General features: G+C 55.8%; 3 protein-coding genes across 3 annotated transcripts in view; 2 read left to right on the top strand and 1 right to left on the bottom strand.

The window, feature by feature from the left end:
* Positions 1–51: 51 nt before the first annotated feature.
* CSUI_011052 (trna pseudouridine synthase b) lies at positions 52–3,109 on the bottom strand (the record flags this gene model as incomplete). The annotated part of the gene is made up of 2 exons (XM_068071153.1): positions 627–3,109; positions 52–110 (listed from the first exon to the last, which is right to left on the bottom strand). Coding segments are annotated over exons 1-2 (1,029 nt in total), but the record flags the coding sequence as incomplete, so codon positions are not given.
* Positions 3,110–3,650: 541 nt separating this feature from the next.
* On the top strand, positions 3,651–8,743 carry CSUI_011051 (uncharacterized protein). The gene has a single exon (XM_068071152.1). It carries the CDS (start codon positions 4,739–4,741, stop codon positions 8,066–8,068), a length of 3,330 nt encoding a protein of 1,109 aa, XP_067916872.1. The 5' UTR covers positions 3,651–4,738; the 3' UTR covers positions 8,069–8,743.
* A 766-nt stretch (positions 8,744–9,509) lies between these two features.
* The window catches only part of CSUI_011050 (uncharacterized protein), a 9,867-nt gene continuing 3,994 nt past the window's right edge, over positions 9,510–15,382 (top strand). The window contains exons 1-6 of the mRNA XM_068071151.1: positions 9,510–10,515; positions 11,076–11,403; positions 12,108–12,461; positions 12,847–13,170; positions 13,701–13,988; positions 14,754–14,890. Coding sequence (XP_067916871.1) covers positions 10,150–10,515; positions 11,076–11,403; positions 12,108–12,461; positions 12,847–13,170; positions 13,701–13,988; positions 14,754–14,890 — 1,797 coding nt within the window. The 5' untranslated portion in view covers positions 9,510–10,149. The remainder of the gene's footprint in view (positions 10,516–11,075; positions 11,404–12,107; positions 12,462–12,846; positions 13,171–13,700; positions 13,989–14,753; positions 14,891–15,382) is intronic.

Raw genomic sequence — 15,382 nt, 5'->3', positions numbered from 1 at the left:
CCCCCCAAGCCGGAGAAGCTTCGGGCCCTTCACTCCTGTCCCGTTATGCCTACCGGACACAAAATGACGTAGCACTTTCGTTCCTTTCCCGATTCCTACCACGAGGACGCCTAACACAGACATCGTCCACACAGCATGCCCACAAACAGTCCTAACCGCGATCTGCAGAAAGAAGAACGTGGCCCACCGTATTTCCCACATAAGATAGATCACCGCATGATTTAAGCAGACATCCAGTGAGGTTCCCAGCCTATCACCACGGACGACTGTTAGCGGGCGGCAATACCACAACAGCCGACAACTGAATTTGTATTCTTGATGATCGCAGGTCACTGGACTGGCGCCCGAGCTAGCTCAAACTGGGGTGGAGCAGATGCAACATGCGTGCTCAGCAACACACTAGGATCGTACGCTGGAAGCCACGCCCTGCGACAACGGATACTTGCCAACTGCGGTTCATGGAAAGATAGACCCACACCGGATCACCGGAGGTATTGCTCAGCGCAGAATCGGAAGTGATGCGCTCCAGGTTCGGCTCATGTGTGTGTGTTTCCTGGATCCCCCGTTACATAAGAGTCCGTCACGGCAGTGATGTCAATGGATAGGGACAAGGGGGTCTGGAGTACCGGTTGCCGAAGGATCCAAGGTGCCCGCATGGCCAACCCCCGTCTTGCTCTTGTTCTTTTGTTTACTTCTCCTTTCGAGAACCCGAGGTCGTTCTGGTCGGTGGAAGCATCCTTCGACTTGCCGTAAGGAGCTGATAGAGGCGCCATCATCTCGGGAATCGCTCAACAGCCCGACAAGTCTAGAAATCTGTTTACAAACACCAAGAGACGTAATCCCCTTCGGTTTGTCAATAGCCACTAGTCCACTCGTCCCCACCGGGTGGCCACATCGGACTGATGTGGCAACATCTCTTTGACTCCGAACTTCAGTAAGAGGCTCCTTGTCGTCAGCAGAGAAATCACGGAAAGTGCTGCCGCAGCTTCTGGAGCTGGCCGGGGAAAAGGGTGTTTCTCTCTGCCGGTTGCCCGCTGGGTGGGGAAGGAACTGGGCTCGTGCCGATGTATGCATGAACCCAGGGGAACCAGGCTGGGTTCGAGCTGCCGTATCAGAAAGCTCTCTCGTTGGTCCCAGCGGGTCTATTGAGTCCTTTGTTGCATACGTCCGCGCTCGCCAACTGCGAGGAAGAAAGAGGTGTGGTAGAGACAGAGCGACCTCTGATGGACATAGCTTTACATTGGATGCATCTGTGCAGATGGCGTCCATAAAATCCGAGGGGAGCACCGGCCTTTTCTCTCTTAGCACGCGGAGAGAAGGGTTGTCAACCCGCCCTTGGCCAAAGAACCGAACACACGGTCCCTTGGAACTTCGGTGTTGGAGTCCGCCAGCCGCACGCGACCGGGAAGAAGAGGTCACCTCCGCCGAAGTAACCGAGACGCCTCGGAGAATTCTGAAGGACGCTGGAAGCCGTTTATCGCCTTGGCGCGCCTGACACTCTACACCACAAGCCCTCGTGGCATCTGCATAATCGGAGCGTCCATAGCTCCTTAAGAATGGAACTACAAGGAGAAGCGCCCGCACGATGTTCCCCATGGATGCAAACCGAGACAGATTGTACAAGTATTACACATTGTACCAGAGAAGCAAGACTTTTGTGGCACAGTATAAACAGGGACTCTGAAATGAAGATGCAATCTGCATCATCGGCCGCAGCAAATACGCCTCAATCGGCGCTTGTTTTGGCAACCCCGGTACCTCCAAGCTCCAACAGCCGGAGTGAAACGCGGACTGACGATCCGGCCACGTCCATCACGTGAAAGAGGCCGTCCCTAGCAAGAGAAAGGGGGCGCTCATCCTTGCCGCAGTTGCATCCCCAAAGTCTGCTGCATCTTTCAAATCGCCTTGAAAGAAAGAAGAAACGATAGAGACACAGCTCTTCGTCCCGGGGGCCCGTCGTTGCGAAGCAAGTATAAGCCACTGTGCTCCAGGCAGACGTGAGACCTCAGAGAAACAAGCTGCCTTGTCCAATAGTACTTCAAAGACGAGGGGACGTGGGAGCCACGCTATCAAGCTCGACACTGAGACAGAGGAATGCCGGTGAAATCACATGCGGAGACGACGGCTTGGTAACACACGTGAGTAGCAAGGCCGCCCCCCGCCGGCCGTTAAAGCAGTAAAGTGGAATTACTAGGGTAGACCGAGCGGACTGCTTCAGATGCCTGGTTTTAATGCACGGACTGCGGGAAGAGACAGAGATCAGTGAAACCCCAGTTAAGCAGGCCTGACTAGGATGAAAAGATCAGTCGTCAGCGCTTCGGAACATCCTTACACCCAACCCAAGCCGCTGGTCTCGCGGTCGCCGACCCCCTATTTCAGTAAGAGTACGATTCAAGTACTCTCCCAGCGCTACTGCAGCTCGCTTGGCGAAAGCACGCTTACAGATTTTTTTCTCCGCCAAGCAAAATGGCAATTATTTCGCTGGCTAAGGTGCGCCACTGGTTGAGCGCGTTAAGGCCGTAGAATGTGCATGCGGAGACACGGCGCGAACTGAGGTAAGGCTCGAACAGAGGCTCCGCAAACACCTTCCGTATTGCAAAACGCGAGTGACTGCAGCAGCTTGGAATCAGAACTCTTTCCTGTTGGCGAGGTACCGAGCCTCTTCCACAGAGGAATAGCACACTAACTTCCGTGGTGTCCAGGGTAGGACGGCACGCGGCCACGCGCGAACTACGATGGTGTTGTAGAGTGTTCGCCGGGTAGCTGAATGGAACACAGCGGAGTTGTGACTGCTTAGTGACGTAACAAGCGACCTCAAGTGAGTACTGTGATAACTAAGAACGAGGAGGCAACCGAGTGGAACCCCACTATGGCGACGCAAACGCTGCATGGCTCAAATGCAAGTGATCATGGACTGTTCCCCCAGCAAGCCACCACAAGCCTCACCGAGGGAAAGATAAAGAACTCACTTCGTAACCTCGAGGCGGCTGAACACAACGCGGGCTAGCAGTGAACGGTACGCCAAACGCGGCCTCCCAGGATGGCTGTCCCGCTCAGTCGCAGCTCAACCGCCATGACCAGGAATGTCATGCCGAAGGACGGTCTATCAGTCACCTGAAGTTCCGGATGATAGAATTGTGCGAGCTGAACGTCATGCGACCTGACAGGCAAACCAGAGCGTCATCTCTGTGCCTCACTCCCGGTATGCCTGAGCGACAACGTCAAGGAGTGGGTTCAAGGGTGCCTCCCGCCCCCTTAAGTGTAAGGCCTTTGCTAGGACTCCCTTCAACGAATGCGTAGAAGAGATCTTCCCTCAGTGCGACACTGCTGGCCACGGGGGGTGTGCCGCAGGCGGGCGTGTCGTAAGAGCAGTTAACGCCAGCCGCGGGCGGAAGCAGGCGCTGCAACCAGCTGAAGTATGAACTACGTGGACGCCGTAAGCGGACAGACTTTAGCCGCCTTTCTTTTCTTCCTCCGAAGGTTTTTGGCCCTATCTGCGTAGTGCAGGAAGGAGGAAATAGCGATGGTCTACGTCAACCCACCCGCACCAGACGGACGCGGCCCAGCAGGCGTCGAGCATGGGTTGCTGCTTGTAGTCTGCGCGTTGGGGCAGTGGCAGACCGTACCTCCGGTCAGGGCTTGCAGCGATTGTGGGACATGGTGGTGCAAGATGGATTCTGCCGGAGTATATGTATTTCTTGCCGAGCTCTCTTTTCTCGTCCGTCCTCCAAGCCCACTCTGCGCTCCGTAGTTGGAGCGAGAGAGCTCTGCAAGAGTCGTGTGCGCAGAGAAGCGTGCACCCGGCCCCAGCCCACGGGGACAGTCCTTCGCTTGACTGACTCTCCAGGAAGCCGGTGTAGAGATTGCCTCCCCGGTCCTGCTTTCTCTAGTCATCGTGCTCCCTGTTTCCAAGGTGTTTCTCGGAGCGTTTGGCAGTTGCCTTTCTCTCCCTACTTGTCGGGCCTGGGGGTTGGCGCGCTCCTTCACGTGGTGTCAACTTGTCGCGCGACGCCGTGCATGTGAGCGGCATCTACAGCGCCAGAATCATCTCTTACGATTTCGTTCTTTTCTCTGCTGCTTGTGTACAAGGTCGCAAGCGCTCATTGCACGCGCTATCTGTTTGCCAGGCAGCCGCTACAGTCCGGCAGCGTCCGCTCTTTGGCATCATTGTGCGGTCTCAAGGCAGACATACCCCTCGGTCACGTCTTACGCCTCGACCTGAGAGCTCCTTTCTGAAGTGGGGAAAACACGGAAGCTTTCCGACGCCCGTTGTAGAGAACGAAGAGCTTCCGGCATAACTGGCCTAATAGCTGGCCAATGGTGAAGTGATGTCGCTATGTGCGGTTCCTGATTTGGCCAGTCCTGCAAAGGCGATGCCACAAGCTCAAGACGAGTTTCTCTGATCGTGCCGCTGAAAGTCCCGAGGGGCTAGCCTCTCTAACCAACCTTTGACACAGCTTCTGCGCGAACGGGTACACTGACTCCCAATACTGGTGCCGAGTGTGCAAGAAAGCCACCGCCGGTCACCTCCCGCCCTGCCGCCAGAGACTCGCCGAGACCGACGAGCCTCGCAAGGTCAATTTCTGGAGCAAGACTGGGGGACATGTAGCTACCCCCTGGAAGGACGCCTCCCTGGAGGTGTCCGGGCAAGGATGTCTCCTATGCGGAGAAGTGTTGCACCATACCTCCGTCTCTTTGTTTCTTGGCGTGTTTATCCGTAGTTGCACAGCGCAGGAAAATGAACAGGAAAACCGACGGCCAGCCGGGCGCGACAAAGGGCGCCCCTGGAGATAGCATCGGACTGTGCTGCTCACAAAACGCTGGCTCCCCAGCCACTGAAATGTTTGCGACACTCTTCGGCTTCTCCGAACCCTTGGACTCGCAGCCAAACAGCCCTGACGGCTCCTACGATGAGGACGGTCTGCCGGCGGAGTGGATCCGCCACGAGGCCACTAACAGCATTATAGTGCCAGCTAGCGACTCTGCGCCAGCACGCTGCCAACCTCAAGGACGAGTCACTGTCGCGGAGAATTCTACCGAAAACTCTCCGTCTCTCAGCAATGAGGCCAAAATCGGTGCGAACGGCGACCAATGTCAGAACGCAGCTGTGATAGCTGCTGCAACTACAGCGTTGCTCTTGCTCCAGAGAAAGACTCAGCATGAAGCGAAAGAAAGACGAAATGTCCCCAACAACCACAGATCACCTCGTGCGAGCCCAGCACCAGTGCCTACCCAGCAGGGATCGTGCGTCGTACCAGAGAGTCAGGCCACGTCCGTGCTAAAGATGCCAGATGATCAGCAGACGGAGACTACCTCAGAAGTCTCCTGTGCGCCCCCTATGCTTAGCGGTGGGGTTCAGCCGCTGGCCAGTCTCATTCGCAGATTGAAACAACAGCAACCGCCGTCTACGTCCGGTGGCCCGATGGAGGCTTTGCTGGCTGTAGCAGAGACCGCCACCTTACTAGAGAAGGCTCTTGACATCTCACCGAGAGTGCCTCTCTGTTTCCAGCCCGTTGCTGGAAGCATCGCGATTACTCATAGGGACATTATGGATCGCGAGGCCGCCACCGCCTACAGGAACAGAGATGACAAGGTGTCCGCCGGCGTCTCCCCTTTCAGCATTGCCGACACGGCCTCGCAAGAGAAGCCGGCAAGAACAGTTGGCTGCTCCTTTCCAAAATGGATGAACTGGGAGAGCACAGCCGACGCGCAACAAAAACAAGTCTCCACCGCAAGGCATCAGCAGGGAAAAGGATTACTATTATCTCCCTCCCTTGACACGTTTCACCATCCGTGTGCTGCCAGCTCGAGGCCTTTCCTCAGACAAACGCCGGTGTCCATCCCGATGCTCTCTGGACCGACGGCAGAAGCGAGAGCCGAGCAGGGGCATGGGGCCGGGCCATTTCAGGCAGTCACAAGCACCCAGTTCTCGGCCGTTGAAGCTCACCATGGCGACCCGGCTGAAACGGTCCAGGTACTGAGAAGCAGCAGCCGTAGCGTGTTCGAGAGCACGACTAGGGCGGGAGCCCGGTCTGGCGAAGTTTCTCTGGCCGTTACTAGAATTCCCGACTTCCTGCACCGGTCAGCGGCGGCGTTTTCTGCAACGCCACCCGCAACGCCGCTCTCCGGGTCAGAGCCTCCAGTTTTGACTGGGCAGCTTCTGAACACTGGGTTACGAGGCCGCTACGAGTCCATCCTGAGCGAAAGAGACGAGCCAGGGCGTGACAGGAGAAACGTCAACGCTGACACGCGAGCAAACCGCAGTGATGAACAGATGCCGTGCGGCCTACGGATGCTAAGGAAGAGGCTGGGTTGCGACAGCGCGTCCACTGGCTCCCATTGTCCACGGGATCGAGTGCACATGCAGCGGCCAGACTCTGGGGCAGACCCGGCTTGTCACCAGCGCGGAAAGGGACACTCGCCAGCGTGTCATCGCGCGCTGGAAAGCGGCAACTGGAAACCAGAAGGGCGTTTTGGATGCCAGTCGACGTGGAGAGCGAGACCGTTCCAGACAGGGACGCACGCGCGCCCTCTGGCCTCAACGGGTAAGGCACCGGCTGCATTTGTTCGGGAACCAGGCTCGCAAGAAGACTCAAATGTGACTCGGCCTGCTTTCTGCCACGACACGACCTCGGACACAGTGGGGCCTGCTCCGCTCACAGCCAACCTGACCTTGGGGCCTTTGACTTTACCAAAGCATTTCGACGTGAACGACTTGCCGGGTCGGCCGGTGCACAGACAGAAGTTCACACCGGGTCTCGAAAGTACAGACACATGCGACGTCGCGGGCCTGTTCCCACAACGAAGCAATGGGGAGAGGTATCCCGCGACTACCTGTCCAAGAGCAGCCAATGAATCTCATGCTACAGCCCCTTTGCATGGACAGGCCCCTCACCGGCATTTGAAGAGCCTCTATCGCCGACTCTCCCATGATCCTGGTCCAAACTCCCTGTGTCGGAGCGACCGTCTGGTTACGTCGCAAGGACGAGGGGTGGCAAATGCGATTGCAGCTCTCTCTGCCCTTCTGACTAGCAGTACACTGTTTTGCGCTAAGCCGGATGATTCCTATGGTGTTTCACCGTGGTCAGCCGACCATTACCGGCCAGGTCTGCTGACCACTGAAGTGGAGTGTGCCACTGGCAAGCGTTGCGCCGACCTCCCACATACCGTTGCCCAGAGAATGGAAATGGAGTTCCACTCTCAGGAAAGCTCAGGATACGAAGCCAAAGACACAAAGCCGCCTCAGTACCCGTTACAGCTCCAGCACTCAGATAGATTCAGCCGCAGACGACTTAAGCTTCAGTCTCGTGAGCAGGAAATCTCTGATTCTCTCTGCGTCTCCGTCCGATCTCGAAGCAGGGGAACTCCGGTCGCGCCGCCACCAGGAGTCAACGAAGAGCCAGGCTGCCAGTGTATCAAGAATCAAAAGTCTGCTGGAGCCGCAGTCCGGACCGCCGCCGAGAAGACACCTTCGGTTTCTGCCACGAGGGCGAATGCAGGTCTGCAAAACATGCCAAGTGTCGGCGAGGAGGATTCACCCCCACCGGAGGCCATGTGCTCGACCAGAGTCCAGGGTGCGCAACAGGACAACTTGTGTCTGGCAGATATTCTTGGTTTTCAAGAGCTCCTCTCACACTCCCGGGGACCTCGTAGCGCGTACCCGGTGTTCGGTGACACTGGAGTTTGCGGAGCAGCATTCAGCACGAGTGGCGAAGCGGAGCAGACTGCTGCGCCTTCGCCACTCCCCCGAGATAAGCAGAATACTGCTCATATTCCGGAGACCGGCACACACGTAGTAAGTCGTGATCCCCTCTGTCCGTGTCTAAGTGACGCGCTGTCCAAGAACTCCGGGAGCACACGCCACCCAAAGGAGTGCCGCCCGTGTGCTTTTTTCTGGGGCAGGGGCTGCCACAATGGACTAGCGTGCAGGTTTTGTCACGAGGAACACGGCCCCCGCAAAAAGAAGCCGATGAAGGACCAGAAAAACTTGATGATAATTGCCAGGCCTGATGGAAGGCTCGAGTTCATCCGCTGCAGGCTCAAAGAGGCGCTGAATGCCTGTGGCTGATTCGTCCCTCGCGGGACAAGCACCAGCAAGCCAGCACTGAATGCAGGACAACGTACAGCTGCGCCGGTGCAGGGGGTGCGGAACGCGCTTAAACGCGTTTTGGCTTCGAAGTTTGCTGCATGCCCGGGTGCGAGGTAACAGATGTTTCGGAAGCCGAAGCAGAGCAACGGCTGCCGCCGTTTTAGCCGGCATGATGATTGTGCGGTTCTGGCCTATGGAAAGGTGGAGAAGGGGGTGGCCGCGTGCCGTCCCAAGTCGCTTTCTGCTGTAGTGGATCTGCCAGGACGAAGCTACGAAAGGCCTGTATCGGAGATAGTGGAGCTGGATTTTGGTTGCAGCGCCACGGTGAGCACTTTGCAGCTTGTGTTCTGGACCAAGGTTGTGGCGGGCGCGTTTCAGAGCGTGCAAAGATGCGAAGTCAGACACGCTGGACGTCTCGAGTGTGGACTCTTGTCAGGTGGAACCGTAGACCGACGACAGCAAAGTTCCTGTCTCGATGTTTCCCGTGACGCTGTATCGACCGCGCTCGCGAAACTGGCAGTCCCGCAGGGTCGTGCTTGTATTTGTGACAGAATACTACTTACAGCGTCACCGCGGCTGGTGCCGAGCGTGGCTCGTAATTTCCACCACCGTGCTAAGGATGGCGCAGGGAAGTGTGCAATGCTAACGAAGACCTCTTACATGCAGCTGTTGAACCTGAGAGCGGTCAATCCCGCCTGTACGTGGGTAGCAGAAGTGTGCGTGCATGTAAGCCTCTTGCAGAGAACCTAAAAGGGGACCGGAGGAAAAAGAACTCAGGCCTGACTCACTCGGTGTGCCCGTTTCGAAGCTGAGCAACTGCCGACAGTGGGCAGCCTGCAACAGGACTGTTTCCTCTTGCTTCACAGGAAGCCCGATATCCCGCAGCTAGCTCTCCCCTGCATTACACCACCTGCTTTCGGCCCCTACTGGATTGCTGCTGTTAACTCCGTTCTTGCGGTGTACGCTTCTGGCTCACTTGCGTCGAGAGACTGGTGGACACTACTATTCCCTGTCATGGTCGCGCGACTAGCCTAGAGCGCCGTACCGTATCACGTGCACCGTCTGGAGACCACGGGTCAAAACGCGCCACGCGGTCACGGTAGCTGGACGTGTTTGTTAACTAGCTGCACACCTGTTTCGAGGGTCTCCGCGTATGGCTATCCGCTGAGCTTCTGGGAATCAGTGCTTACACCAGACTAACGCGCCACAGTCCATGAAGGGCTGCTGCACTCCGCGTACGGCATGGGAGGGCGCGGCACGCCCAAATGCAGGGATGCGGTCCAAACCCGCGGTGTCTTTCCAAGCTCGACTGTGGGTCACCTGGCCTGAAACAATTGCCGGCCGTTGAGAGTGTAGCTTTCCCAGGTTTTCCTTCTATGAGAGCGCCCAGCAGTGAGTAGAGAGGCAAGAAGACGGCCGAGAGCACTCTAGAAACTGCGCCGCACGACGGAAGCCACCAGAAGACACGACTTCTAGTGGGTCGACGGCTCATAGGTTGCGAGCTAGCCGAGCAGACACGGGGCAGGGGGGTTACTAGTACCACACATTGCGTTGTGCAGTTGGATGTGCGTGAGTTTCGTTGCAGTCCTTTTGCCTCTAGTTCAGAAAGCGTTCCAACAGAAAGTGAAACTGCACCAACGGCAGCGGTCTGTCTCACGGCCCTGTTGTCTTGCCGGGTCTGCGGGCAGTCCGGTTGCCAGTTTTAGCCCGTTCAAAGCCGCCAGGTTTGGTGGAAGGTCCTGTCAGGCTCGTTTCGAGGACGTAAAGCCATGATCCGTTTTGACCGCAATAAGCTAAGCTGGGAGTGGAATGCGGCCGCGTTGTGGCGCTTAACCGGCTGGCAGTAGTGCTCCCTTTCCTCCAGTCGATGGCAAGTGGGTCGTCACTGGTATAAGGACACAAACATAAAGCGTCGGAGAGGATGACACTCCATTCGTTTTGGGGGTTCGGTACAGGCTGAGTGACTCTTCTTCTCTTCTTGAGCATACAGGATTGTTTCTTCTTTCGTTGACTCGGAGAGCGAGTCTACATTCGAGGCTTCGTAGGAGGGCGCTCACAGGATGGCGAAGCAATTTATAGGACCCGGCGGTGCCGTCGTGGTGGTCGGGGTGCCTTTGGCCATCTTGACTTCCTCAACGCTCGCTTATTGCACGGCGCTCATAGAGGCGTCCAACGGCGGAACAGGCTCTCCGGCACCTGAAGGAGAAATCTACCCGCTGCCTGGAGATGACCGACCGGTGACCATGGACGTTGTCGGGCTGCCATTCCAGATTAAAGTGACAACCGGCGGTGTACCTCCTCAACATAGCATCGCCTTGGCTGCATTTGAAAAGCAAAAGAGAATGGAACGGAGGCGTTCCGCCACGGCCAAGTGGTTCAGCGGCCTGAAAAGCAAACTGCTTCAGCTCCCTTTTTTCAACATCCGCGTAAGCATACAGATGGGATTTCTCGTACTTTTCAGTCAAGTTTCTCGTTCACACTACCGTGCGGGGCGGTGTTACAGGGCAGGTGCTTGCAGTCGACATTAGCTCGTTCTCACCAGAAGAGCCCGCGTGCGAGTTCCGGGGCAGCACTACCTTCGTACGTGGACATCCATGACAGATCGTGTATCACTGGTAGTGGCTAGTGCCCGGGTCATAGACTCAGACCGGATCACCTCGTCTACTCTCGAATGTCACCGGCGAACGGCTCCCAGGGATCGCTCCTCTCCCGCGAAAACTCGGAACACTTTTGTGCAGAGAAGGAACTTGATCACTGTTTTTTTTTTGACTTGTCGAGATCCGCCTTTCAGGGAGGCCCCACTCCCGGCATTCTGGAGTTTCTGCTCTCGTGCTTCGGTACACTGGCTGGTTGCTATGCAACAGTGTGGAGACAGAAGAATCTCCCGTGCGTCCATCCAAGTGTTGATGTTTTGGTTATGCATCCTGTTGCCACCAAGACACCGCACCGCCGGTTCTACTTTCGAGTGGGGTCATGCGTTTTTCAGAGAGGTTTGAAGAAGCGTCTGCAGGTATACGAAGAAGCAGGTGCGACCTACAAGTCACTGTTAGGGAAGGCTCTTACAGGGACTGAGCTGGCAAGCTACTATGGCTTGGGAGGCTTGCTGGCTTTGATCTCGCTGCCATTCAAACTCATTGGCTACACTCTCTCTACAGCATTTCAGCCTTTCTTTGGCACGTCGGAGAAACAGTACAAAGCCCGCATGAACGTCCTTCGAGCCGAGCGAGACGAAGCGAACTCCTTTTACAAAGAGGAAGTCCGACAAGAAAAAGAGCTCGCTGAAATTGCTCGTAACACTAGAACTCTGACCTCCGGTAAGCTCCGAATGCCAAACTCGGGACCGGCCTCAGTCGAGACGGGCCTTCGCGCTCGGTCTTCTTTTTCAGCGTCGCATCTCTTTTCAGGAACTCTGCGTTTCCCGGTCCAAGAGTGTCGCAAGCGGTTACTCTCAGACCCGGCACCCAGTACCTTCTGCAAGACTTTACTCATTGGTAAATGAGTCGGTTTTGTGCCATTTTTGCCTGGCTAGCACTGGGTTGAAAATATAGCTGTTGGCTGAGGCGAAAGCCAGGTAGACCCCAATTGCAGAGTTGGAGAGTAGTTTGAGCAGTCGTTTACGGAGTGTTCCTTAAGCCTGTCTCCATCGGTAACGTCTTATGGTCAAGAAGGCGCTCCTAAGTGCCTCTGCTCCGTACAAGGAACTTGTGAACTAAAGATGGTTTCAAGTGTTACATTTATACAAATAAAAAAAATTAGCATCACATTCAATTTTACAAGGAACTCGGGAAAGTGCGTGGAAAGATCAACTTGAATTGCCACAGCCCCGGGGGATGGGGTCAGAGGGAAAGATGAGTGCTTTGCTTCGTCTGTTATTGCTTTATTTTGTCGACATCGCTGGCGGTGCTAGGCTACGTGGCAGTACTTAGACGTTGGTTTTGACAGCACAGCGGACGCCAGAAGAAACTGCATCTGGGCTTACAGTTCTTCCGCTGCGCCTTCATGTGATTGCGTTCCTCAGCAATCCTGGATGAAATCGGAGACATCAATTTGCTTCGACTTCCCGTAGATCAGACAAATCTCAAGGAGTTTGGAAACCGTATACAAGACGTCTACACCGTCTTCAAGGAAAAGGTGCGCTCTAATACGAGGCTGCAGATGCTCGCTCGGGGCGACTCTTCACGCTTTGCGGGCAGGATCCGAGAACGTCTCATCTACAGCCGAAGCGTGCGCAAGGGCGCAGAATCCCGACTGTTCACGGCTTTCATTGCTGCGGTGAAGGATGCAAGCTTCTCCCGAGAATATCACGCCGGTCAAGTCCTCGACCCACGCAGCGAGAGCGCCGCTGGCCTCGCGGATCTTTTTTTGCAGATGGGTGAGTCAGTGAGGCGTACGAGCGTGAAGTCGCGTGTGTCCCACGGAAGATCCACCACATTGTCGTCCCTCTTCGGCTGAAGTCGGGGGCTCGTGACGCTAAAGCCAGCCCTCTCAAAGGAACAACTCTGCTGCTACGCTAGCTTGGCACACCCTCCCCGAGACAGATATCGACAGAGCGGCCCAGCGTAGTATTTGTCGACCCGTTACACACTGTTTTTTTGAGAGGCTTTCGGGCTCCTCGGTTTTCCCCGGACGAGGGAGTCTGGTCGGACAGGTCGATGTCAGTTTCTGATCAAATGGTTCCGAGATTCTGGAGCCCTTCAGGAAGCAAGCGAGCCCACAAATTTTCTCCCAGTCATTTTGGACGCACCTTGTGTTTGCAGTCCGCGAGCTGGATCTGGGGCACGTCAAGGACTCAGAAAGACTTCTCACCGTACGATGGGAGTTCTTGACCGAGCGGTCAACATCCGAAATCGCGTCGAATCTGTCTTCGTTTGTCGTGGGGCAACGTTTCGAGACCATATCACTCCTGCAGCGCCTTCTCTCCACAGACGGGAGGACCACCTTCGTTGAGCAGCAAGTGCAGCGCGTCTTTGCGGCCCTTGCTGAGGGGGTTCCTGGCTTGCAACAGTATCCGCGCTTCAATGAGCTTTGCACCCGTCTTCTGAGAAAAACCATCTTATATCTTGTTTCTCATCCTGAAAAAGGTAAGCACAAGGCCCTGGTGGGGTTCAGCTAGGGGGCAACGGTTGAGTGCTTGGGTAGGAGAAACATTCTCGATTTTGGACGTGCAGAAGCCGAGGGCACAGTGCGTCTGTCCCACTGCACTGCAGCCCGTTGTACACTAGAGCCAACGCAGCCGTAACTCCATCCCTGTGTCAACAGCTGGGGAGAAGAGGGTTTTTGCAATTTCCACCTGCAGATTTGTCAGAGTTTTCTACGGAGGCGACCAGCGCCAAGAGGCCCCCCTGGGTAGAAATAACAGAGCCCACGGCTACACGTCTGCAGTCTACTTCTTGTCTCTGCAAGGCCAGAGAAAGCCAGGAGATTCATTCAGAACAAGGTGATCTGGTTATATGTCTGCCCGCATAGTAGAGTACCGCACTTTTGCCAAGTGAAGGCAGCGTCGCTGCGTCTTGTTTCACACTGCATGCCGTGAGCAGTGCAGCCGGACTCCTTTTTTCACAGTCGGAAAGATGGAGTTTAGGTTAGAGTGCCGTGTGTCCGTCTCCCGCAGGGACTCTCTTGACGCCGGAGGAAGTTCGCCGCTCATGCCGGGGAAATCAAGGCTTCGTCGACCCCGTGCTAAAAGCGGAGGGGGAAGCTGCGTTTCTTGACACGCGTTTCGATTATTTCGCGTACATCTACAGGGGCCAAAACACGGCAGATCCGGGTGTCGAGCTGAAAAGATGTGTCAGCGCAGACAACGTCTATCGGCTGATAGGGACTCCAAATTTCTTCGCTGTCCCATCCGAAGCGGGTGACGTGCCTGCTTTCGTCATTGAGGACTTCAGATTAGTCAAAGGTGCGTTACGCACCGGGAAAGAAGTAGCTGCTTATATACTCTGGCAGTGTAGCTATGTGGTGCATGACCCGGTGTCGGACAGGAAGTAGAGTGGTCTGTCTACGTCGGAGTTCCCTGTCATTCTGAGCTACGGACAGGTTTTTTTTCCTGTAAGCAACACAGAGAGAAAACCGAGAAAATGTGCTCGTGCTCTCAAAGCAGGAGCCGCGTACGTCTGGTGTAGTCCATTTCTACTTCCCGCCGACTGTAGCACCACGGAATGCGAGAGCGTTCATCCGAAGCGGTCGCAGGCTGCAAGTGGTAACCTCGCTTGTATGGGCAGGTCTGACTTCTCAGCACGAGGTGCCACGAGCCAGTTGGGCTCAATGGCTTTCGTGCTGACAAAATACGAGGCCCTGCTATGGTTCGCTGAAGAGGCTATTCTCCAGTGTACTTGTCTTACAGGGAGCTTCCTGCTCACTCGAGTGGAAGAGCCGAAATCGGTGCTGCAGCGGGTGCTTCACTCCGTGTCGCCGTTCATATACGGATTCTTGGACTCAAAACTATTGGAGGGTGAGCAATGGGGCGGCAACATGTCCCACCACGGTTCTCCGTCGTTCACAAACTGCTTTACAAACTGTCTGCTCCACACTTTAGCGCAATCGGAGAAAACTCCGAACGAAAGGTCTGAACAACTGTCTGTGTCTGCCTGATGTGTCACCTTGATGTGGCTCCCCTCTGTAATGATCCGGTGAGACGCATGCGTGGTGGCTGTTCGCCTGTCAGGCTTCATGCCGGCTGATCCACTTCACTTGCCATTGAGGGGACGTGTCTCGGCTCCCTCAGCTAGTGCAAGTCCGTCCGTTCTGCCTTTCACCCGTCTGACGCCCGTACAATTTGTGGGGCCAAGGGTAACGCGGCGGGTGAGGAGTTGCAAAGCGTTTCATCACTTCCTTGTCTAGTGAAGCAGCCGCGCTTTTCCTTTCTCCCTTAGCAGCTGCACAATATACTATAGGTTCACCAGAATAAATGACGGGACAGGACGATGGTACCCGGCCTGGAATAGCTACTGACGGCATTCGTTTGTCCTGAGGGCTCGGCTCTTCTGGCCGGTTCCTGCCTATCGTGATGTAACGTACCTCTCGTACTTTGAGCCCGAGACACGGCTACCCTGTCAGAAAGCAGGTTCAGTACTCTGCTACTGTAGGGAACCAGAAGCATGCTTCGAAGTAACGAACTAACCTGGGAATCCTTGTGGTGTGAAGGGGAGGCTCCATGTACTCGCTCTTCGGCTGGAAGCGAACAGGACAACCGATCGAGTTCGGGTGGCTAAGTGTTGAAGTGTCCATGCCACGTGAGCCTTTAGGTCGGAGTGGGGCCAGTCGTCCAGCTATCGCCGACCGCCGCTTCCATGT

This window comes from Cystoisospora suis (assembly GCF_002600585.1).
Source record: "Cystoisospora suis strain Wien I chromosome Unknown contig_9455, whole genome shotgun sequence".
NCBI lineage: Eukaryota > Apicomplexa > Conoidasida > Eucoccidiorida > Sarcocystidae > Cystoisospora > Cystoisospora suis.
Note: the sequence above shows the minus strand (reverse complement) of the source record. Positions and strands in the feature narration are given on the sequence as shown.